Consider the following 26,713-nt stretch of genomic DNA (forward strand, 5'->3'; position numbering starts at 1 on the left):
TGTAAAATAGCTAGTGGGAGGCTGCTGCATAACACAGGGAGATCAACTCAATGATTGGTGATGACTTAGAGGGGTGGGATAGGGAGGATGGGAAGGAGCTGCAGGATATATATGTAAATACAGCTGATTCACTTTGTTGTACAGCAGAAACTGGCACAACAGTGTAAAGCAAATATATTTCAACAAAGTGCTTAAAAAAACAAACACAAAAATAAATAAATAAATAAGTTTTACTATTTAAAAATTCGAGTGTTAAGGCAATTCAATGGGCAAGAGAATAGTCTTTTCAACAAACAGTGCTAGGACAACTGGATATTCACATGCAAAAGAATGAAGTTGGACTCTTACCCCTACATACACAAAAATTAACTCAAAATGGATCATAGAACTAAATGTAAGAACTAAAACTATAAAACCCTTGGGAGAAAACACAGGAGTAAATCATTTGGACCTTAAGTTAGGCAACACCAAAAGCACAAGTGATAAAAGAAAAAATACAGGCATACCTCATTTTATTGGGCTTTGCCTCACTGCACTTCCCAGATACTGCTTTTTTTTACAAATTGAAAGTTTGTGGCAACCCTGTTTGAGTCAAGCAAGTCTGTCAATGCCATTTTTTCAAACAGCATATGCTCATTTTGTGTCATTGTTACATTTGGTAATTTTTGCAATATTTTATTAATATTATGTTATGGTCTGTGATCATTGATCTTTGATGTTACTATTGCAATTGTTCTGGAGTGCTATGAACCAGACCCATATAAAACAGCAAATTTACTAAATATTGTATGTATTCTGACTGCTCCACCAACTGGCTGGTTCTCTCACTGCCCCCCTTCTCCTCAGGCCTCCCAACTCCCTGAGACATGAGAATATTGAAATTAGGCCAGTTACTAACCTTGCAGTAGCCTTTAAAATCCTAGGGCCCTTAAGAATTATGCTAAATCTATTCTGACTGTGCTCTATAAATGAAACAACAAAGCCTGGATGACAGCACATCTGTTTACAACATGGGTTATTGAATATTTTAAGCCCACTGTCGGGACCTACTGATCAGAAAAAAAGATTTCTTTCAAAATATTACTGCTCCTTGACAATATACTTGGTCGCCCAAGAGCTTTTTTTTTTTTTTTAATTTTATTTATTTATTTATTTATTATTTTTGGGGGGGTACATCAAGTTCAATCATCTGTTTTTATACACATATCCCCGTGAGCTTTGATGGCGATGTACAAGATTAATGTTATTTTCATGGCTGCTGGCACACATCTGTTCTACAGCCCACAAATCAAGAAGTAATTTTGACTTTCAAGTCTTACTATTTAAGAAATACATTTCTTAAGGCTATAGCTGCTGTAGATAGCGATACCTCTGATGGATCTGAGCAACATAAATTGAAAACCTTCTGGAAAGGATTCACCATTCTAGATGCCGCTAAGAACATTTGTGATTCATGGGAACAGGTCAAAATATTAACATTAACAGAACTTTGGAAGAAGTTGATTCCAGCCCTCATGGATGACTCTAAGAGGTTCAAGACTTTAGTGAAGGAAATAATTGCAGATGTGGTGGAAAGAGCGAGAGAAGTAGACTGAAAGTAGAGCCTGAAGATGTGACTGAATTACTGTAATCGCATGATAAAACTGTGATGAGGAGTTGCTTCTTATGGATGCATAAAGAAAGTGGTTTCTTGAGAAGCTATTCCTGCTGAAGATGTTGTGAAGACTGTTGAAATGACAACTAAGGATTTAGAATATTAGATAAACTTAGCTGGTAAAGCAGTGTCAGGGTTTGAGAGGACTGACTCCAAATTAGAAAAAATTTCCACCATTGATAAAATGCTATCAAATAGCACTGCACGCTACAGAGAAATTGTTCATAAAAGGAAGAGTCACTTGATGTGGCAGACTCCATTGTTGCCTTATTTTACAAAATTGCCACAGTCACCCCAACCTTCAGCAACCACCAGCTGATCAGTCAGCAGTCTTCAACATCAAGGCAAGACCCTCCACAAGCAAAAAGATTAAAAATCACTGAAGGCTCATATAATGGTTAGCATTTTTTAGCAATAGAGTATTTTTTAATTAAGGTATGTACACTATATTTTAGACATCATGCTATTGCATACTTAATATAGTACAGTAAATGTAAACATAACTTTCACATGCACTTGGAAACCAAAAAATTTATATGACTTGCTTTACTGAAATATTCGCTTTATTGCGGTGGTCTGGAACCAAACCTGAAATACCTCCAAGGTATGCCTATATGTATGTAAACTGGACTATATAAAAACTTTTAAACTTTTGTGCTGCAAATGGTACCATCAAGAAAGTGAAACACCCACAGAATGGGAGAAAATATTTACAAATCACCTATCAGACAAGGGACCTATATCCAGAATATATACATATAAAAAAAACTTTTACAACTCAATAATATATGACAAATAATGCAAGTGAAAAATAGAAAATGGTTTGACTAGCTATTTCTCCAAGGAAGATATACAAATGATTAATATGATATGAAAAGATGCAAACCAATACATTCAAAAGTCATTTGAATTTTAATATCCTCTCTATCACCTTTACCTGGGTAGTAAACTAGCCTTGCTCAAACACTACACACACAAACTACTGCCTCTCAAGGCAGCCTGTTACTTTCTATGCATTAGAAAATTCTTCCTTCTTTTGGTTTGAAAGTTGTTTTTCTATAATCTTTGGTCCCAGAGCTACTTTATGGTTCAGATTCAGTCTAACCCTTTTTCTACACCACAAATGCCTAATACTGCTGTCATTGGGACTTCTGCCAATTTCCTCAAATGTGGTACCTAAACCTGGACACATGCTAAGTGTGGCCTAACTTTCCTTGTTCAGAAAACCGTAATAATAAAATTTTGGCAGGCAAATCATGCTGCTGATTCACATTAAGTTTACCAACAGGGAAATTCCCTTTGTCATAAGTACTCCCACTAGGCTATTTATCCTTTTTCATCAATTCTTCAACTCATTTTTTTAAAACCAAATGCAAGATTATATATTTAGTTATACTAAATTGCTTATTTAAACCAATCTGTTAAGTTCTTGTTGCTACAGACTTACAAATTATTTTCATTTCTTGCATAAAAGTCCATCAAGCTTTGTGTCATTTCTGAATTTGATCAACATGCTGTCAATGTCCTTACCTGCTGCTCACCTGATTCTACTCTTCCTATTTCAAATAATTCCTCAATTCCTCAAAGTTTAGCTTTCTCACCTACAAGTTCTCACAGCATCCTCAGATATAATTAGTTCACGTTATAAAACAAAGTTATATTGAGCAGTTAGATGCTTCCTTAATTAACTTATTTTTTTAAATAAATTTATTTATTGGCTGTGTTGTATGTTCATTGCTGTGCGCGGGCTTTCTCTAGTTGCAGTGAGTGGGGGCTACTCTTCGTTGTGGTGCATGGGCTTCACGTTGTGGCAGCTTCTCTTGATGTGAAGCACAGGCTCTACACATGCAGGCTTCAGTAGCTGTGGCACTCAGGCTCAGTAGTTGCAGTTCACGGGCTCTAGAGCGCAGACTCAGTAGTTGTGGTGCATGGGCTTAGTCCCTCTGCAGCATGTGGGATCCTCCCAGACCAGGGATCTAACCTGTGTCCCCCCCACTGGCAGGCGGATTCTTAACCACTGCACCACCAGGGAAGCCCCACTTAATTTCACTTATATTGGACTTTAACTCTTCTTTACTAGGTAGTTTTTTGTTGTTGTTACAAAACAAAGATTGTTCTCCTTGACAGAAAATAGGGAAAACACATAAGAGCTGTTAATATTAAGTAAGCATGTATCTTCCTTATTACTGTTTCTGAATATAATTGTAAGATTTTAAAATTATCTTTAGCATATTCCTGACATCTGTGATTTCTGGATTTTCGCTTTTCTGACACACTTAAAAGTTTGTGTCACTTTTATGTATTCATCTTCTATAAATATCCTTTTAAAACTCGAGCTAAGGGACTTCCCTGGTGGTGCAATGGTTAAAAATCCACCTGGCAATACAGGGGACACAGGTTCTGGGAAGATCCCACATGCCACAGAGTAACTAAGCCTGTGCACCACAACTACTGAGCCTGCACTCTAGAGCCCAAGAGCCATAACTACTGAGCCTGAGTGCTACATCTACTGAAGCCCATGCATCTAGAGCCTGTGCTCCGCAACAAAAAAGGCCACTGCACTGAGAAACCCACGTACCAGAACGAAGAGTAGCCCCTGCTCGCCGCAACTAGAGAAAGCCCACAGGCAGCAACAAAGACCAAACGCACCAAAAATAAATAAAATAAATAAATAAAATTTAAATAAATAAATAAATGAAAGTATTAAATTTAAAAAGCAGGGCACAAAACTATATGTATTACATTTATGTGGGATCTCAATTTAGCTATAAATATATTTGCATAAAAAAGAATTACAGAAAAATGTTCATAAAGAATGGCTATTTGAAGTTGCAAACTACAAGTAACTTTTCTGTTTCATAAGTGTCAGAAATAAAAATACCATTTAAAACATGTAAATTATTATGTATATTTCACAAAAAAACACGTATAAGCACCTATTCATTTACTCATCAAGTATTTACTGAAAACCTACTATGTACTAAGCATTCAGTATTCTAGGTATTGAGGACAGGATGGTGAGTAAAACAAAGTCCCTGCCTTCAGGGAGCTTATATTCTAGTAGGAAACTCTACATAAAATAAGTAAATACAGAATAACTTCCTTGTATAAGTAAATTAAAGTTCTATTTATTTGAGAAATAGGATACTATCATTCTTTCTACAATTAAATGCCATATGTACTCTCTAAAGGTACTTAGACTTTGACTATGTTTGACTCCTCCTAGCCATCAGGTAAAATAATACGTTAGTAGCACAATCACATCTTCAATTTATACTTTTAAAAACAAATATTTAGTAAGGTTCATACTGGTTTCAAATTTAGAAAAAAAATTTGTTCATAAAAAATTATGTTTATTCTTTTTCCACTATTAACAAAATGACAGAATACAGATCAAAAGATAAAAGTACAAGAAATATCTTTTCCCATATAAAATGACCCTTCCTTCCTTAATAATTCAATGTTCATCTGCTTTCTAATTTACTAGATTATAAGTTTGCATTGAAAAAATAAAAATATCTTAATTATGCTATTAAGAGCCATGTAATTGGGCATACTTCTGATCTTTTTTTTTTAATATTTATTTATTTGGTTGCACTGGGTCTTAGTTGTGGCAGGTGGGCTTCTCAGTTGTGGAGCACCAGCTCCTTAGTTGCAGCACATGGGCTCCTTAGTTGCAGCTCCAGGCCTCCTTAGTTGCAGTGTGCAAACTCTTAGTTGCAGCATGCATGTGGGATCTAGTTCCCTGACCAGGGAATGAACCTGGGCCCCCTACATTGGGAACTCAGAGCCTTATCCACTGCACCACCAGGGAATTCCCTACCTATGATCTTCTTATTCAAGATTCTTAGAGCCCACTTCTTCACTGTGGAACACTTTATTCTAAGGGTAAAAATCTCTTCTTTATTTTCCATTCTGGGTTTCTCTCTCTAATTTAGTCTCCTCTTCTTCTGAGCTGTCATAACAGAGGTTGGTGATATTCTAAAATTAAACTTTTTAAACAAGTTAGTGTTTTGATGGGATGGATTTAAAAAAAAATTAACATTAAAACACAGCCTAACACTGTAAAACAATTATACTCCAATAAAGATCTAAGAAAAAAAAACACAGCCTAATATATAGCATTCATAAGTTAGCTATTTTTATAAGGCGATTAAATCACCTTCAGTATTTATTTATTGAAACAAAACAATTAATGACACCTAAAATGACCAATTTGTAGCATTAAAAATGAGGAGATGGCACAGGTCAAGGACAAATATTTTATTCATGGGTACCACAGAAACATCAATTAAAAAAATGTACTTTTCAGAAATTCCCTGGCGGTCCAGCGGTTAAGACTCCGAGCTTCCAATGCAGGGGCCGAGGTTTCAATCCCTGGTTGGGGAACTATTGATAAGATCTCACATGTCTCGTGGTGGCATGGCCAAAAAGATAAATTTTAAAAAATGTGCTTTTGGGGACTTCCTAGGTGGTGCAATGGTTAAGAATCTGCCTGCCAATGCAGGGGAACATGGGTTCGATCCCTGCCCTAGGAAGATACCACATGCCACAGAGCAACTAAGCCCGTAAGCCACAACTATTGAGCCCATGTGCCACAGCTACTGAAGCCCACGCGCCCAGAGCCTGTGCTCTACAAGAGAAGCCACTGCAATGAATCTGCACACCACAATGAAGAGGAGCCCCCACTCCCCGCTACTAGAGAAAGCCTGTGTGCAGCAACGAAGATCCAATGCAGCCAATAAATAAATAAATAGATAAGGAGAAACATATATTGTTAAATGGTATCTAAACCACATTATTTCTTACAATAAAACTATGAGTCACAAACTATATTATAGGAGATGATGCCCTAAAAGACATCTATGCATACAGCAATATAAGAAATGTGCCAATAAGAATATTCAAAGCATCTTTTCTTAGTTTTTAATTATAAAACCATGGTGTTTTACCTCAAATGCACTCACGGAAAATGGTGATCAACATTCTAAATTATTTACATCTAACTATGCTTTTTAAGACTGAAAGTTCCAGGATACTGAACATTGATCTTTCCTGACGTACAGAAAAACTACATTGAAAATATCATCCTGTTCATTTTGTCTTCTTATATTTTCATCCTACATGCTATGTACAAAATGTTACTTTTTAAGTTACTTTTTTATTGAAGTATAGTTGATTTACAATGTTGTGGAAGTCCCAGCTGTACAGCAAAGTGACTAAGTTATACATATATATACATTCTTTTTTAATATTCTTTTCCATTATGGTTTATACTTTATTATTTTTAACATTAAGTACATCTGCAATTTAATGTAAATCCAATTTTAATTTGGATTATTACATTCTCCCTAAGGCAGTGAGTCCTCAAACTTCAGTGTACATCATAATTATCTAGTGTTTTTACTCAAAACAAGATTCCTGGAAATCACAGAAATTCTCAATCAGTAGGTGTGGGCAGAAGCACAAGAACTTGCATTTTGAACAATACATTCCAGATGATTTTGAAGTAAGTAATTCATGTCCAACACATTTCCCTAATGATTTAGTTTATGATAGGGATGCTATGCTTTAATTCATTAAATATTAGCTCAATGCCTTATATGTACAAAGCTTAGTGCTGGAGATCAAACATGAAGGTACATACAGTTTAACAGAGGCGATAAGACATGCATATAAACTACATTATAAAAAGGAAGGGAGATAGGATTAAGATGGCGGAGTAGGAGGACGTGCGCTCACTCCCTCTTGCAAGAGCACCAGAATTACAACTAACTACTGAACAATCATCAACAGAAAGACACTGCTCACCAAAAAAGACACCCCACACCAGAGACAAAGGAGAAGCCACAATGAGACAGTAGGAGGGGCGCAATCGCATTAAAATCAAATCCCATAAATGCTGGGTGGGTGACTGGAGAACAGTTATACTGCAGAAGTCCACCCACTAAAGTGAGGGTTCTGAGCCCCACATCAGGCTTCCCAACCTGGGAGTCCAGCAACGGGAGGAGGAATCCCCAGAGAATCAGACCCTGAAAGCCAGCGGGATTTGATTGCAGGACCTCCACAGGACTTGTGGAAATAGAGACTCCACTCTTGGAGGGCACACAAAAAAATGTGCTCACCAGGACCCAGGGAGAAGAAGCAGTGACCCCATAGGAGACTGAACCAGACCCACCTGCTGGTGTTGGAGGGTTGCCTGCAGAGGTGGGGGGGCAGCTGTGGCTCACTGAGGAGGCAGGGGCACTGGCAGCAGGGGTTTTGGGAAGTGCTTATTGGTGTGAGCCCTCCCAGAGTCTGCCAATAGCCCCACCAAAGAGCCCATGGGCTCCAGCACTAGTTGGCCTCAGGCCAAACATCAAACAAGGTGGGAACACAGCCTCACCCATTAGCAGACAAGCAGATTAAAGTTTTACTGAGCTCCGCCCACCAAATCAGATTAAAGCTTTACTGAGCTCCACCCACCCAGCCCTACCCACCATCAGTCCCTCCCATCAGGAAGCACACAGGAGGCTCCTAGATAGCTTCCTCCACAAGAGGGCAGACAACAGTATCAAGCAGTATCAGCAGTATTTCGTCTTGTGGAACTGAAAACCACAGCCACAGAAAGATAGAGAAAATGAAAAAGCAGAGGACTTTGTACCAGATGAAGGGACAGGATAAAGCCCCAGAAAAACAACTAAATGAAGAGGAGATAGGCACCCTTACAGAAAAAGAATTCAGAATAACGATAGTGAAGATGATCCAGGACTTTGAAAAAAGACTGGATGCAAAGATCAAAAAGTTTACCAAAGACCTAGAAGAATTAAAGAGCAAACAAGCAGAGATATGCAACACAATAACGGAAGTGAAAAATACACTAGAAGGAACCAATAGCAGATTAACTGAGGCAGAAGGGCGAATAAGTGACCTGGAAGACAGAATGGTGATCATCACTGATGCAGAAAAGAATAAAGAAAAAAGAATGAAAAGAACTGAAGACAGCCTAAGATACCTCTGGGACAATGTGAAACGCACCAACATTCGCATTATAGGGGTCCCAGAAGGAGACGAGAGAGAGAAGGGACCTGAGAAAATACTGGAAGAGATTATAGTTGAAAACTTCCCTAACATGGGAAAGGAAAGAGCTACCCAAGTCCAGGAAGTGCAGAGAGTCCCAGGCAGGATAAATCCAAGGAGAAACATGCCAAGACATATAGTAGTCAAGCTGACAAAAATTAAAGACAGAGAAATGTTATTAAAAGCAACAAGGGAAAAATGACAAATAACATACAAGGGAACTCCCATAAGGGTAACAGCTGATTTCTCAGCAGAAACTCTGCAAGCCAGAAGGGGGTGGCATGATATATTTCAAGTGATGAAAGGGAAGAACCTACAACCAAGAATACTCTACCCAGCAAGGATCTCATTCAGATTCGATGGAGAAATCAAAAGCTTTACAGACAAGCAACAGCTAAGAGAATTCAGCACCACCAAACCAGCCCTACAACAAATGCTAAAGGAACTTCTCTAAGTGGGAAACATAAGAGAAGAAAAGGACCTACAAAAACAACAACAAAACAATTCAGAAAATGGTAATAGGAACATACATATCGACAATTACCTTGAATGTAAATAGACTAAATGCACCAACCAGAAGACACAGACTGGCTGAATGGATACAAAAACAAGACCCATATATATGCTGTCTCCAAGAGACCCACTTCAGACCTAGGGACACATACAGACATTCCATGCAAATGAAAATCAAAAGAAAACTGGAGTAGCAATACTCATATCAGATAAAATAGACTTTAAAATAAAAAATGTTACAAGAGACAAGAAAGGACATTACATAAAGATCAAGGGATCAATCCAAGAAGAGGAGATAACAATTATAAATATACATGCACCCAATATAGGAGCACCTCAATACATAAGGCAAATGCTAACAACTATGAAAGAGGAAATGCAAGGCAGAAATAGAGACACAGGTGTAGAGAACAACACATGGACACCAAGTGGGGAAAGCGGGGAGGGTTGGGGGAGAATGAATTGGGAGATTGGGACACCAAATTGCACACTCTAAATATATGCTATTTAAAAGAGGCTCATCACTAATCATCAGAGAAATGCAAGTCAAAGCCACAATGAGGGATCACCTCACACCGATCAGAATGGCCATCATCACAAAATCTGGAAACAACAAATGTTGGAGAGGGTGTGGAGAAAAGGGAACTCTCCTGCACTGTTGGTAGGAATGTAAGTTGGTACAGCCACTATGGAAAACAATTTGAAGGTTCCTTAAAAAACTACAAATAGAACTACCATATGATCCAGTCATCCCACTCCTGAGCATATACCCAAAGAAAACCATAATCCCAAAAGAAACATGTACCATAATGTTTATTGCAGCACTATTTACAATAGCCAGGACATGGAAGCAACCTAAATGCCCATCAACAAATGAATGGATAAAGAAGATGTGGCATATATATACAGTGGAATATTACTCAGCTATAAAAAGGGATGAAATGGAGCTATATGTAATGAGGTGGATAGAACTACAGTCTGTCATACAGAGTGAAGTAAGTCAGAAAGAGAAAGACAAATATTGTATGCTAACTCACATATACGGAATCTAAAAATGGTACTGATGAACTCAGTGACAAGAACAAGGACGCAGGTGCAGAGAATGGACTGGAGAACTCGAGGTTTGGGACGGGGCGGGGGGTGAAGGGGAAGCTGAGACGAAGCAAGAGAGTAGCACAGACATATATATACTACCAACTGTAAAGTAGATAGCCAGTGGGAAGTTGTTGTATAACAAAGGGAGTTCAACTCGAGGATGGAAGATGCCTTAGAGGACTGGGGCGGGGAGGGTGGGGGGGACTTGAGGGAGGGTGGGGGGGGAGTCAAGGGAGGGAGGGAATACGGGGATATGTGTATAAAAACAGATGATTGACCTTGATGTACCCCCCCAAAATAATAAATAAATAAAATTAAAAAATATATATATGCTGTTTATTGTCTGTTAACTGTATCTCAATAAAAGTTCTTTAAAAAAAAGGAAGGAATTCTTGAATGTCTTTTAAAAAGATAGAGATAAAATGCTGGGAAGTTCAGGAGAGGGAATAATTACTTCCAGCTAACCTCAGGGAAATTTTTCTACTAGAAGACAGCATTTGAAATGAGTATTGAAGCCTGTCTCTTTAGATTGTAAACATGGAGGGAAAAAAACCTAATAATCAATCATATCACTGAATGATAAATGTGTCTAATGATAAACATCACTCCTCAAACTCAGAAAAACCATTCCCTACCTCCTAGATTTAATAGGTTGATTTATAACCTGGGCCATGGTCTTGTGTTGTCCTGTATATCCATCCAGCAGCTTGATGTGCTTCTATCTCTTCAAACATGTCCTTGAAAGGATCTATTTTAGTACTTTTAGTACATTTATCCTCAAAGATAAGGTCATACAGGAGATACTGATACAGAGAAACATACTTAGCTTCTCATAAATCTTTAGGAAGTAAACACAATTTAAGCATAGTTGAATTGAGAACACTTTAGACAGTCTCCATTTCTAAAATCTCCACACAGGTTGGCAACAGGTAGCATGATGAAAGAAATGATCAGGAAAAAAGAGAGAGATTTTACAATTTAGAAGCCATTGTTCTAAAAGCCAAGTAAAACAAATTAGAGGACAGAAGAAAAGGCATAAGGTTCTTCTCTTTCCTCATTATATGGCATTTTGTTTAACATCAGTGGCATTTCTATGACTTGTTTTAAATGCAGTGGCATTTAAATTTCAGTATCATCCCAGAGATGCAGTGAATACAGAGTCTACAGTGCCCAATAATGACTGAATAAATGAATGAATGATATGGGGGTTATTTTTCCAGTTTTTCTTGTAGGTTTACTCTCCTTTATTCAGAGAAATAAGTGCTTACCAGACAAGTCCCAAATGGGCTATGCTTTCTCATCGCTATGCTTTTGCACAAGGTTGTCTCTCTGCTGGAATGCTTTTCAGCTCCCTCATCCTCTTGGCTAATTCCTATTTAGTCTTCTAAACTCAATTTAAGCTTCCTCTTCCAGCATCTAATAGCCTACATTGGCACACCCACCTTACAGTCCCCATAAAATCCTCTGCATCACTGTGTCTTAACTCTTATCAGTATAGATAGGCAGCAAGATCAAAAGCTTTGGAGTCAGACACATCTGAGTTCAAATTCTGATTCAACCACTTACTGTGTGACCTTAGGTGAGTTAATGTTGCTAAACATTAATTTACTGATATAAAAACAGAAAATAACAATGTAATGCACTTAGCATATCACCTCATACATAACAGAGTTCATCATAATTTTTATTATACTCACACTGTACTGTGCTTGCTGGTTAACTTGTCTGACTCCTCTAAACTGCATACTTCTTGAGGAAAGGAACACGGATTTTATTTCTGTATAAGCAGCATTTAGCACAATGCTTAGCATATGGCAGATACTTTTTTTTGATGACTAAATAAATATTACTCCCATTACAGTAAAATTAATTTGCCACTTGAAATCCTTTCTGTAATGAGGTGGAAAACAAGTGAATAAGTAAAGGAAACAAATGCCACTAACATTAGTTTCAAGAAAGGACACTGTCTTTAACTCTAATCATATCCTTTTTAGGATTTACTACTAATTATACATATTACAAAAACCAAATGATTCAATAGCTTGCTTAAACATAGCTGATCATATATGCTCCATGAACTGAATACCTGTAATAACTTTTTCATGGTATATATTAACCATGGTAATTTTGTAATTACCAAGCCACACATAAGGTTATCTTTATTTAGTCACTTAGAAAAGCTACAGTAAAACAAACAGCTTTCTAAAATCAAGGAAATTCTTTTTTTTTTTTTTTTTTTTTTAATTTTATTTTTTATTTTTGGCACACGGGCTTAGTTGCTCCGCGGCATGTGGGATCTTCCTGGAGCTGGGATCGAACCCGTGACCTCTGCATTGGCAGGCGGATTCTTAACCACTGCACCACCTAGGAAGCCCCAAGGAAATTCTTAACATAGCAAAGCTTAATTAAAATCTCTTCCATAATCCTTGGGGAAATGAGAAAAAAATTCCATTTCATGGTTTGGTAATTTTGACCTATGTAGGAATATAAAATCACTAATTACTTAATGTAATATTTAATGAACTTTTCCATTGTAATGTTTAATCAGTTTGAGTATAAGGCCGCATTCTGAGAGAATGCTTTTATTTTATATTTGATTTTCAGTGTATTTTGATCATCAATATATTTTTACAGACCTACATTAGGTGATATCACTTGTCCTATTTTCTCCTCCCCCCCGATAGTCAAGGATAGTTCTACTTTAATATCATGTGTATGTTAAACATAAACTGGATATTTTAATATACAAAATGGAATTCTGAGTCTAAAGAAGCTTTACTTTGAGCCATTATTGAGTACATTATGCAAAGAAATAATGATTTTACAATGATAATGATTCCAAAACTATGTTACAGCATAAGGATCCAATGATGGGAATATATTTCTATTTATTTATTTATTATTTTTGGCTGCGTTGGGTCTTTGTTGCTGTGCACAGGCTTTCTCTAGTTGTGGCAAGTGGGGGCTACTTTGTTGCAGTGTGCGGGCTTTTCATTGCAGTGGCTTCTCTTGTTGCAGTGTGCGGGCTTTTCATTGCAGTGGCTTCTCTTGTTGCAGAGCAGGGGCTCTAGGCACTCGGGCTCCAGTAGTTGCGGCATGTGGGCTCAGTAGTTGTGGCAAACGGGCTCCAGGGTGTGCAGGCTTCAGTAGCTGTGGTACTCTGGCTCAGTAGTTGTGGCTCACAGGCTTAGTTGTTCCACAGCATGTGGGAATCTTCCCAGACCAGAGCTGGAACCCATGTCCCCTGCATTAGCAGGTGGATTCTCAACCACTGCGCCACCAGGGAAGTTGGGGAATACACTTCTAGAATGCAAGTGATCACTGCTTTATATTAATTTATAATCTACTGCTTATTAATGACCAGTATGTATTTTACTGGCTTCTAAAAGATCACACACTGAATATACGACATTAATACAGACTGCAAACTAATTGAACAAAAAATACTTCTCATTATACTTAATTTAAAAAAATGTTAAAGGATTTCTTTCCAAGAGACACTATGTTGAGTAGATGGCTATTATATTATGCATTAAAACTGTACAGAAAATAGGTGCCTTTGGCTACTTCAACAATTAATACTGACGTTAAAAAATCAAAATAGATTGCAGGATTAGTCAAGCACAATATGGAAAAAAAAATCTCTAGGCACCTTAGTGAGTGAATAGTGATGTTTGTTTGCCATTATTATGAGCTAAATACCAAGTTGTGAACTTTTTTTCAGTCTATTGTTTAAAGAATTTCTGGATTTCAAATTGTGTTTTTAATAAGCAGCATGAATTTTTAGTATTTTCTTGTGTTTCATTAGAGGCAACGGTTTAGAAAAATATTTGGTGCAAAAACCTTAGCATGTTCTTTATTTATAGTTAAATAATATGACACTTTATGGTTGAAGATAAAATAAAAATCCAACCACCCTCTCTCCCTCAAAAGGCAGGTTACTTATAGTTAGCCAAGAAAGTAATGTTCCACAAGGAAGAAATGGCATCTACAAAGGCAGAGAGGCAAGAAATAATTTGATATCTTTACAGAACTGCAGTGAATTCAGTTATGTCAGAAAACCCAGGGAGCCTAGATTAGGGGGAAAAGAAACTAATGGTAGACACATTAGTTAGGAGGCTACCAAAGTAATCAAGGTAAGAAATAAGAGCCTAAACTCAGAAATGGCAGTGCTCAAAATTCAAACAATTGAACTGCATCTTCACTGAGATTTTTCACTATAGAAACAAGTTTGTAACATAGCATGAAAATTATAAAATGAACTTCACAGCTATAACCCCTGGAGTCAGTCAGCCTGGGTTCATGTCCTAGTGACACCACTGATGGTGGAAACTTGAGTTCTTTAAACTTCTGTGCCTTGGCTTTCACATCTGCAAAATGAGCTAATAATAGACCCTAACATCAAATACTTTTTGCAAAGATTTAAGTGAAGCATTAAATATAAAACAGTGCCTGAACAAGCTCTCAATAAATGTAGTAGCAACAACAGAAACAGGAGCAGCTTACTACTACTAGTTCTACAATTATTATTTCAAGTGCAGAGGTATAACCTCTGCAGGTTTACACTAACTAAGTTTTATAGAAATATTTATGATTAGAGACTACCCTGGTAAAGGGCATTTAAATGCAAAGATATAGTTATCTGTTTTAAAAGACTGAAAATTATTTTTAGATGCACATAACTTTCCATATGACCTTGAAAAAACTGAAAATATTTTTGTTCCTCTGATTGTGTATAAGTAGACTGTGAATAAGACAACTCTGTTTCTAAGCAATATATGAGATTATTTACAAGCTGCCTAAACCAAGGCTATATGAACTAATAAATATTCAGTGTTTCCAGAAATCAAATTCCAAAACTTCAGAGGTCATTCCTATTACAAAATCAGTGACAGCCTGTGTATAAATTATGATAAGTGGACATAAAGAAAAAGTAAAGGTACTATGGAAACCAAAAATCAAGACAATTTAGACCATAGATGAAGACCTCTATGAGGAACAGATATTTAAGATAAGACCTAATGCTTGAGCTGGACAGATGGAGAGAAGGGGGAAAGTTGCTTGGGCAAAGAAAACAAAAGTTCAGAGTCCCTGAGGCAGGACAGAGCATGGCAGTTTCTGACAACTAAATCAAAACCACTGTGATTAAAGCATAGTGGCTGAGCAAGGTGAGACCCGGATGAGTGCCATATGGAAAACTGAACTGAAGGGAGGGAAACGTGGATCAAGAAACAGCAGTTAGGAGTACTGCTATGGCCAGCTAAGAGCTGATAGAAGCTTGGACCTTACTGGTGGGAGTAGACACAAAAAGAAATGGGCAAAGTATTTTTTTCATTTAGAAGTGAAATTAAAAGACCTCTAAACAAAATAATTACAATGCTCTTCCATGTTGCTTCTCAACTGTAGCACAAAGAATTACTAACATGGTCCCCCAAAGATGCCCCACTCTGATCATAAAATCTGTGAATACTAATTTGATATTACTCCTGTGATTGTGTTATGTTATATGGCAAGTTGATCTTAAGACAGGGAGATTATCTTGGTAGACCTGATCTAATCACATGAGCCCTTACAAGCATAGAGCTTTCTCTGACTGACAGGAGGAGAAGCCAGAGAGATTGAAGCATGAGAAACACTTGATGTGCTACTGCTGGTATGACGATAGAGAGGGCCATACAGAAGGAAAATGGGTGGCTTCTATCAATAGATAATCAGCCCACCTCCCCACCCGACAGCCAGCAAGGAAATGGGAACCTCAGATCTACAACAAAGATCTAGACTGTTAGCAACCTGAATGGGCTGGAGTCTTCCCCTGAGCCTCCAGATAAGAGTCCAGCCTGGCCAACACTCTGACTTCAGACCTTAAACAGAGAACCCAACTGAACATTCCCAGACTTCTGACCTACAAAACTGTAAGATAATAAATGGGTGTTGTTTTAAGCCAGTAAGTTTCAGTAGCATGTTACCCAGCAATAGAAAACTACCACACCATAAACTATGTGAGGAGAAATTAACAATCTGATAATCTAAGTCTAAATCATATTATTCTCCGGACTTCCCTCGCAGTCCAGTGGTTAGGACTCTGCACTTCCACAGCAGGGGGCATGGGTTCGATCTCTGGTCACGGAACTAAGATTCCGCATGCCACGTGGTGTGGCCAAAATAAATAAATAAATAAAAGCTCATATATATATTATATATATATCAAATATATTTAATTATATATATTAAATATATTCAAATATATTAAATATATATTTAAGATATGTATATTTAATATATATATATATTATTCTCTAGTCATAGAAAGAAATCTAGGAAAAACAAATTCAGCTTGCTATTTCTCCAAATATGAATTTGGTGACTGGAGTGAGCACCCATTTAAATATGACTTTGAAATTAAATGTCAGATGTGTTCACCTGTTTAAATGGTAACATATTCAGATATATTGGGTTGAATATAATAAACTAAATTCACTATTTTTCAATTTTTAAAATGTAGTTAATAGAAATTTTTAAATTATATATGTGGCTCAATTATATTCCTATTGGACAGCGCTAGTCTAGACTTTCAGGCAAGTGTCCTCCTCCAAAATACCCTAAACCAAGAGCACAGTCAGCTATTAAGTATTCTCTCTTTCCAATAGAGTTCAGTGGCATTAACAGCACACAGCTGTGTAAAAATACAAGGCAAGCAGTACTGAAATTCAAATATTAGTGAGAACATGGAGAAACCAGACCTCTCATACGGTGCTGTTGGACAAAGTAATTTGTCAATATCTAACAAAGTAAAAGTGTATGTAACTTCAATCTGACAATTCCATTTCTAGGTATATACTCAAGAGATCTACGAACATATACACAAGGAGACATATCCAAACTAGAATTATTTGTAGAGCAGAGACTACCAGCTATCCACCAAAGTTTTGCCTTTTTTTCCTCCATAGTATAAAGTTGTTTCTTAACTGCCAAGCCAGTGACTACATTTCCCAGTCCTGTTTGCTGGGAAATGTGAGCCCTAGGTGGTGCCACATGACTGGAATTCTAGTCAATAGAAAGTGAATAACATTATATATGCCACTTCTAAGGACTGGCCCCTAAAAACCTCCACTACCATTCTCCACTCCTATTTTTTTTTTAAAGGTCAGTTCTGCTTTTATTTATTTAAAATTTATTTATCTATTTATTGGCTACGTTGGGTCTTTGTTGCTGCGCGTGGGCTTTTCTCTAGTTACAATGAGCTGGGGCTACTCTTCGTTGTGGCGAGCAGGCTTCTCATTGCAGTGGCTTCTCTTGTGGAGCATGGCTCTAGGCGACTGGGCTTCAATAGTTGTGGCACATGGGCTCAGTAGCTGCTCCATGCCATGTGGGATCTTCCCAGGCCAGAGATCAAACCCTTGTCCCCTGCACTGGCAGGTGGATTCTTAACGACTGCACCACTAGGGAAGTCCTCCACTCCTATGTCTGCTAGATGTATGTTGATGCCTAGAGCAACCTTGGAAATCACAGACTGAAGATGACAGACTATTAGCCTGAGTCCCTTAATCACTCCATAGAACACAGCGCCTTCTCCTCCATTGAAGGTACTCTATAACAAGAAATAAACTAACATTATGTTAAGCTTTTGAGATTTCAGAATTTACCCACTAGAGCAGCTATTTTTAACCATCATAGTGCATAACATGCAAAAATTAGAAGCAACTCAACTTTCTGTCAATAGGAAACTAGATAAATAAAACAAGTACACTCATATAGAATGCAATATAGTAACTAAAATGAAAAAAAAAACTGTCTATGTGCATCAATATGAATAAATCTTTTTTAAAAAGGTTAGTCTCAAGATAGCTACTTATGAAAATGAGAAAAAATCCCACCATATATTGTCCATACAAATACCTGAGTAGTGAAAATATAAAAATATAGAGAAGGATACATTCCCCAAACTCCCAGATTACCTCTGGAAAGAAAGGGGAATGGGTTCATAGAAGAGAGTGACAACAATATGAAACATATGAAATGTTTTATTTCCTTAAAATAATCTTAATCAATTATGATAATTTGTTGAAACTGAATGGTGGGTATATGGATATTTATATTAGTCTCTGTTATTTTCTAAATGGTTAAATCATTTCATAACACCAATAATCTTTTTCTTATATACATGTTTAGAGAGTAAACTAGTAAAACTAGTAAAAATGTTAGAAGACATTTAAAAACTATGTACCAAAAGTCTTAAATATGTGAATCTTTAGTATAATCCCAATACTATATACTATATATAAATATACTCTAAGAAAACCAAAAGTTTGCTCAAAGTACTCTTAGAGCAACCAAAAATTGGTAACACCTAAAACATTTAATAGAATTGTGATTAAATTACTGTGTATTCATGTAAAAATTACATAGAATATAAATAATGGGAGGTGGGGTGAGATGTGTGAAGGTACAGATGAAAAAAGACTGCCCACAAATTGATCATTGCTGAGGTTGGGCAATAAGTACACTATTTTTTATATGCTTAAAATTTCGACAATAAAAGGTTTTAAAATATAAGAATAGCAAAATTTACTAAGTTTTTTAAAAAGCAGTTTATAATAGTAAGAATAATATCTTATTTTTATTCTCTTGGCTCATTTATTGGGTCAGCAAATATTTATTGTGTGTTGTCTATGTGCCTGTCATTATTGGCCTAGGGATGTGATGGCAAACATGTAGCTAATAATCTAATGCAACCACCTCCAAACACTTGCTCAAGCACTCTATCAAAATTTGGAGCATCATGCATACTGCTGCCCCCAATGTAGATATACGTTTCTCGTGTGTGTGTGTGTGTGTGTGTGTGTGTGTGTGTGTATACATACATATATAAATTCCATGCATACACACCACTCTCACCAGCAATATATCAGTATTTCTTTGAGTAAGCTGTATTCCACATAATCTACTTAATAGTTCCATTTCTGTGGATTTCTCAACAAGTATAATCATCTTTAAAAAAAACTAAGGACTTCCCTGGTGGTGCAGTGGTTAAGAATCTGCCTGCCAATGCAGGAGACACAGGTTCCATCCCTGGTCCAGGAAGATCCCACATGCTGTGGAGCAACTAAACCCATGTGTCACAACTACTGAGCCTGCACTCTAGAGCCCATGAGCCACAACTACTGAGCCCACGTGCCATAACTACTGAAGCCCTTGCGCCTAGAGCCCATGCTCTGTAGCAAGAGAAGCCACTGAAAGGAGAAGCCCACGCACCACAACAAAGAGTAGCCCCGCTTGCCACAACTAGAGAAAGCCCGTGTGCAGCAACAAAGACCCAATAAAACCAATAAATTAATTACTTAAATAAACTAAAAAAAAAAAATCTAATATAGGGACTTCCCTGGTGGCACAGTGCTTAGGAATCTGCCTGCCAATGCAGGGTACACATGTTTGAGCCCTGGTCTGTGAAGATCACACATGCTGCGGAGCAACTAAGCCCAGGTGTCACAACTACTGAGCCTGTGCCCTACAGCCCACGAGCCGCAACTACTGAGCCCATCTGCTGCAACTACTGAAGCCTGTGCACCTAGAGCCCGTGCTCTGCAACAAGAGAAGCCACTGCACTGAGAAGCCCAAACACCACAACCAAGAGTAGCCCCTGCTCGCCACAACTAGAGAAAAGTCCACACAAAGCAATGAAGACCCAACACAGCCAAAAAAAAAAAATCTAATATAAGTAAGATGGGAGAAGTATAGGCTCTTAAGGTTTGTTGCCTCTTATACTTGTATTACAAGTGTTATGTTCAACCCACAATTTCTTTGCAGGAATTTCTAAAGTCAATTATCTATTTTGTGAAGGTTAATTTTGTTAAAACCAAGAAATATAATCAATGACTCCATTTAATCAGAGCAGGTAAACTGCAATAATTCATAATGTTCTGAAAATTGGAGGAAGGGTATCACAGTCAACTCTTCTAAGCTAAGAAACTTGCACTTCATCAGGATTCCTCATTTACAATAGCCACAACTATTGAGTCCATGTGCCACAACTACTGAAGCCCGTGAGCTTAGAGCCTGTGGTCCACAACAAAAAAAGCCACACTGAGTAACCCCCACTCACCACAACTAGAGAAAGCTCACACACAGCAATGAAGACCCAATGCAGTGAAAAATAAATTTAAAAATAAATTAAATTAAAAATCTGGAGGTGGTTTTGAGAAAGCCCAAACTTATAGTTAGTATTAGAAGTGAGGGTGGTCTTGTGTGGACTCTTCCTTCTAACTTTGTAGTTGGACCCTAACTTCTAGTAAACTTCTGCCTCAGGCAGACTTGCCTGTCTGTAAGACTGTGCCTTTGACCTCACAGTTTGGCTAACTCCAGGGAAAGCATGAAAATGTTTAAGCAGCGGGTGACAATCAGTCAGTCTATATAACCTAGATTCTAGGAGAATCACTTTAGCTACACTGGGGAGAATATACTGGAGAAGGGTAAGACTAAAAAGAGGTGAGAACAACAGTGAGGATGGTGAAAGACATATTTATGAGATATTTATAAGGCAAAATTTGACTGAATGTAAGGGTGAAAAAAGGAGAAATCAGGGATGAACCCACCAAAAAGAGAATCAGGTTTTAGCTTTGTCTTTTGTGGGGGAGACAGAGGGAGTTGGAGGATTAAATTCAGTTTTGGACAGTTTAATTTGAGAAGACTTTTAGACATCTAGATAAAGCCATTACATTAGCAGTCAAAGCAGGGATGGAGACATAGTTAGGAGCCATTAGCATAACTACAATAACCAGAATCAAGGGAGTGAGTGATGTTGACTACAGACAAATAAGCCAACCAGACTTGAAAAGGCCAAGGACCAACCAATATAAAAGGATTAGGCAGAGTATTAAAAGCTCATAGAGAAGTGTTAAGCCTGAGAGGTAGGAGAAAAACCTGAAAAGTATGGCTTACACTGAATAGTTGGTATTTATTTTCTTCTTTTTGCTACTTCTTACTACTTTTTAATAAGAAAAAAGGTATTCTATTGAGGTATAACTCGCATCCATGTATTTTTCTATATATATACATTGACATAATTCAATATAACAATTATTAGTATCTATAAACAATGATTTTCTTTCCCAAGCCATTTTTTTTAAATTTATATATTTATTTATTTTATTGGCTGTGCTGGGTCTTTTTTGCTGTGCGTGGGCTTTCTTTAGTTGCGGTGAGTGGGCTACTCTTCGTCGTGGTGCGCAGGCTCCTCATTGCCGTGGCTTCTCTTGTGGAGCACGGGTTCTAAAGAGCAGGCTCAATAGTTGTGGCGCATGGGCTTAGTTGCTCCGTGGCATGTGGGATCTTCCTGGAGCAGGGATCGAACCCGTGTCCCCTGCGTTGGCAGGCGGATTCTTAACCACTGTGCCACCTAGGAAGCCCCTCCAAGCCATTTTTTAAGTGCCCACCCTTGTTACTACTGTAAACCACCTGTAAGTACTTAATTTTGCCAGGCTGCTGGGATATCTGTCTCCCCCTTGAGAAGTCCAACCCAGACTAAATGAATAACTGAGGAAACTGCTCTAAAAATGTAATGACATATAGCTCTAATAAAGACTTCAGAGTATTTGTTTCTCCTGGGTTAAAACAAATAGATTTATCCCCAGTATAACACAGAGAAATAGAATATCATATTGACCCATGTAACCTATCCAAGGTTATTCATATCTGTTACATGATCAGCTGTAAATTTTATTTGCAAATTACTTCAAAGCTATAAAATATCTCACCTCCACCATTTCAAAGAGATTCATTAACCTCAGGAATCCTAATATCATGTCATTAGAAAATACTTATTTTAATCTTTTGGGGGGCATTTAGTTTAAAGGAGTAAAGGAAATAATTTTTATACTAGCAGCTAAAAGTTCCAAATCACTGGAATTTTGTATTGACAAGTAACAGACTTAATTCAGTGAAACAGTTCTAAAGTATTGCATGAATTTATTACTGATTCTTAAGGTTTAATTAGTTGAAACAAAATTGTTTAAATGGCTTTTAAAAAAGTATTTATAGCCCATAATAGAGATCTTTCTCACCCAAGGGAAATTTTACCATTTCCAACTACTTTTCTTTCAAAATGTTACATGCTTTTATTTAGTAGAGAAATATCTGAGTACATATTTCCTATTTTGAAGCCTAATGGCAAAAGTTCTATCCCAAATACTGAAAAACTTTTAAGTTGCTAATTATAACCATATTTTATCCATTTAAACCTTGATCCTTTACTTATCTAAGTAACTGCTTATCTCAAGCTAATCCTAAACTTTGAGTTTACCAAAATGAAGAATGATAAATATATCTGCTGTTCTTATTCTAAAAACTCTGGGAGAAGCAAAATAGTGAGAAAAACATTCACTATATTTTTAAAAGTAAAATTTCAGCCAGTATATACATAAACAATATTGAGAAGGTAAGCACCTTTTTTCTCCTTCAGCAAACCTCAGTCTGTTTAGCAGCTTCACACTGTATATTTCTAAAATACTGAGAGAAAAAACACACCAGAGACTTACGAAACTGGTATTAAACGCAGTGTTACTTTCTTCTTACATTAGTCCTAATTGTGAAATTGGTGAATATATATGTCAGGTAACTTCATTTAAGAATTTTAGCACCATTTGACAAGCATGACAGAGTTTTTAAAGAATATTAAGAATTCCCAAAATAAACAGAGTGAGTGGGTATTTGAGAAAATATTTTGAAAAAAACAAAACAAAACTTCACCTTCTCCAAATTAGCAATTCCAACACATTCCTAATCAGAATTATTTCAAAGTATTTCCTAGGAAATTTGACAACTCAGCATTTCAAATATGTCGGAGAGTTTTGAAGTTCAGAGATTACACTGAGAAATGTTGGAATCATTTGTACATAGCATTTCTGAATCTGGATCCTCAGTTCTCTCATCTGTAAAATAAAGTGAAGAGGAAAACGATCTATCTCTACCACATCTTCCAGTATTGATTCTTGTGGCTAAGTGACATGATTTTCTTTTTATAAATAATAAGATAAAAAATAAAAGCATAAAAGTATATGTTTTTAAACTGTGAGCGTTGGGTTTTTTTTTTAAATCTGTTAAGGACCTTGAAGATATTTTACATAAACAAGCCAGCCATTTTATATCTGAATACAAATAGGTTAATAGCTTCTGCACAAAACAGTATACAAGATGAAAACTCTGATTTAAGGTGAAATAATGTTTTCCAACTTAAATTTTGCTAGCTTTACTTCAAATCTAAACTTCCGTTCTCAATTAATGGCCATTTTATAATTTGAATACTTTTCTATTTTATACATGTATTGAAAATCTTGCTTCCTTTCCATGTGGAAAAACACACATCTACTTACCATCATCTTTGTATAGATTTCGTTTTTTAAGAAACCTTGAAATGGCACATGTTCATAGTTGTTCTAAACTAGTGACTCCTTTTTTTTAAGTGGACCTTATTTAATGTTTAAATGTTTCTTTAATTCTGCAACTGCATTTGTAAAGGTAAGAACTGCCAGAATAGAATTAGTCTGATGCTGAAATAAGTCCTTCCACTTTGGTAAACATTTCCAGTTTATTTTAAGCAGGAAGTCTTAAGTGTCTTTATACAGTATTAAAAATGACATTTCATAAAGCTCTTTCCTATGATAGTTTACAAACACTAGGAAGACATACTTTAAAATGTTAATACTGTTTATATCTGGGTAGTGGTATTACATGCCATTTTTCATCTTTTACATTTCCCAAAAAGCATTATTACTTTGGTAACCAGATAGTATTCCAAAATTAAATTTTAAATAGCATATAAAGTGTGGGACATCAACATAGTCCACTTCTACAGCAGATATGTTAAATGCTTTTTCCCTATTGACAAGCTTCTGTTTTAAAAGGAAGAGTGATCTGATCAGGTGTCTGTTAGGTTGGATAAAGACAAAACATTTACTTTCCAGGTCCTTTTTTTAATCTAGGTTTTTGAGAAAATCCAAGAAGTGAACTTAACTGCAGCAAATCTTGCAGGAGTAAACTTTTTGAGGGGGACAGAGTAACACCTTTCATTACAACTATCAGCAGAAGGGCCAAAGACTCCCCAGGTTTACCAGTGTCCTCAGAAACTTGTTAGTATTCTCCTCTGTCACTGTTTCAGAACAATTCCATTTAGAAAGAAACGCAATTGTAAACTGTTTCTATTACAAGCCCATAAAAACTGGGATGAAAGGCAGTTCTGTGACCTTTCTATTTTAGACTTTCATCTGTGTAGCTAAGCCATCTGCTTTCTCTCCCCTACCCCATCTACTTAATGGACTGAAAATACTGCACCTAATTGCAATTTTATCAAGCCAGCCAGAGTTTTCCACTTTAACGTATTAGGACTCTGCCTTTCACCTGAAGGCTCGTATGTAAAATTCTGCTTACCCGTCCCTCCCAATTCCTTCCCACCTTCCTCAGTTATGAGTTATCAAATATCATTAAACTAAGATACTAGGCTTCCGTGTATTAAGCCATCTACACTCTCAAGGCTGAGCGCCCGACAGAAAATCTACTCCAGTCTCTCCTCCTGTGGATCTGGGGCCGGGATTATCTTTGTCGCGCTTACGCAGGAGGCACCCAGCAGCTCTGCCTAGAAAGGAGTCGCGTCTCTCCGCCGCCAAACAACAAGGGACTCAGGCTGGGAAAAGACAGACCCGGGTGGGAGGAAACCTCCAGGAGGAAGAAGAGAGCTGGGAGGAGCGAACTCTCAGGACTGGAAGGAAGGACCTTCAGAGGCTTGAAGAGGAAAGGGTGTGTGAAGCGGAGCAAGAAGTGGGCGGCCGGGGAGAAGCGGGAAGCGGCGGCCGGGGCCCGGCGGGAGGGCGCGGGGGGCGGCTCCCGGGCCGGGCAGGAGGCGCGGGGGCCGCGGCGGGCGTGGGCAGCTCGCAGCCGACCGCCCGAGTCCAAGCAGCGGGGGCGCTTTCAACCGCGCCAGTCGCCGGGGGGCGGGGGGGGGGGGGATGAATAGCGGGAGAGAGAGCAGTTTCAGGGGCCGAGGGAGCCGCGTCGAGGCCGGCGCGGCGGGGACAGCGGGCCCACCCCCAACCGAGCCCCGCTACTTAACTATTTGTAGAGCTGCTGCAGGCACAGGTCCAGGCTCTCGCCCTCCACCTCCTCGCGGGTGATGCGCTCTGACAGCGGCCGCGGGAGCGGGGGCAGCGGCGGCAGCTGGGGCGGCGGCGGCGGCACGGCCGACTGCCCCCGTGCTGCTGCCGCCTCCTCCTCCTCGCCCTCCGCCGTCGCCACCTCCTCCTCCACCGCCTCCTCCTCGGGCTCGGGGTCTCGCTCCTGCTCGTGCTCCCCTTCCTCCGTCGCGGCTACCGCAGCCGCCTCCTCCCCGGTGTCCTCGACCGAAGCCTCGGGCGCCTCAGCCGCTATCAGTTCGGGCTCGGGCTCCGACTCGGGTTCGGGTTCCGGCTCGGGCTCGCCGCCGCCGCACGGTCCGCGAAACTCGCCCAGGAATAGCTCCAGGAAGCGCCGGTAAGTTTTCTCCTCAGGGCTGCAGCCGGCCATCGCTGCTCATGCCCCGCAGCCGACCGGGAAGTGCGTGGGGGGAAGCCCGGGAAGGGGAGGGGGCTGCTCGTGAGCCTCGGGCTCCCGCAAGGGCGGTTAACGGCCGCACCGGCACGAGCGATCAGCACTAGGTTGCCTGGAGAGGGCTCCCGCAGGCGTGCGCGCCGCCGAGCCCGGACGTGCGCGGCCCGGGGGCGGGGGCGGGGGCGGAGCGCGCCGCCCCTCTCTGGTCTGGAGGGAAAGTTGGTCGCGGGCGCGCGCTCGGGGTCCAGCGGTGGCCCACCCTCTAGCCCTACCAAGAGCTCAGCCCACGCTGCCTAGAGACTGTCGCCATGGCAACCGGCTCTAATTAAGAATTTCAGGGTCCCTCCCGTCGAGTCCGCGGAGCCGAAAGGGCACTCGACTTGTCCCCTCTCCAACTCTGAATGTCTGCCTTGTATGGATACCCTAACCTCAAGTGGATAAGAATGAACTAAGACATCTCCAGGTCTAGTTGTTGGTTCCCACTTGGATTGGATTTACCTTGGTTTTCCTTATCTGTCCTGCCTTGCCTTAGGGTCTTTATCTGTTGAAAGATACCACAATGTGAACATCTTTTGTTGTTGAGGACACTAATTTAATAAGTAGTTTCGGGGGGGCGGGGGGGGAAGGCAGCCAACACCTACCAAGTGGTAGGTTCCTTTGCCTACATTCTCTCATTTGATTCTGTGAAAAAAGTGGTGTTATCCTCCTTTCTCAAAAAGAGGAAACAGGATTAAGTACATTTTTTTTTTAATATTTATTTATTTATTTGGCTGCACCAGTTACGTTGTGGCATGCAGGATTGAATCCTGGGCCCCCTGCGTT

General features: G+C 38.8%; 1 protein-coding gene across 1 annotated transcript in view; it reads right to left on the reverse strand.

Moving 5' to 3' along the window:
- Positions 1 to 25,867, reverse strand: part of PPM1E (protein phosphatase, Mg2+/Mn2+ dependent 1E) — a 178,516-nt gene extending 152,649 nt beyond the window's left edge. The window contains exon 1 of the mRNA XM_057714471.1: positions 25,419 to 25,867. Coding sequence (XP_057570454.1) covers positions 25,419 to 25,867 — 449 coding nt within the window. The remainder of the gene's footprint in view (positions 1 to 25,418) is intronic.
- Between the last annotated feature and the right edge of the window lie 846 nt (positions 25,868 to 26,713).

The sequence above is a fragment of the Hippopotamus amphibius genome, chromosome 17 (assembly GCF_030028045.1).
Source record: "Hippopotamus amphibius kiboko isolate mHipAmp2 chromosome 17, mHipAmp2.hap2, whole genome shotgun sequence".
Classification (NCBI taxonomy): Eukaryota; Metazoa; Chordata; class Mammalia; order Artiodactyla; family Hippopotamidae; genus Hippopotamus; species Hippopotamus amphibius.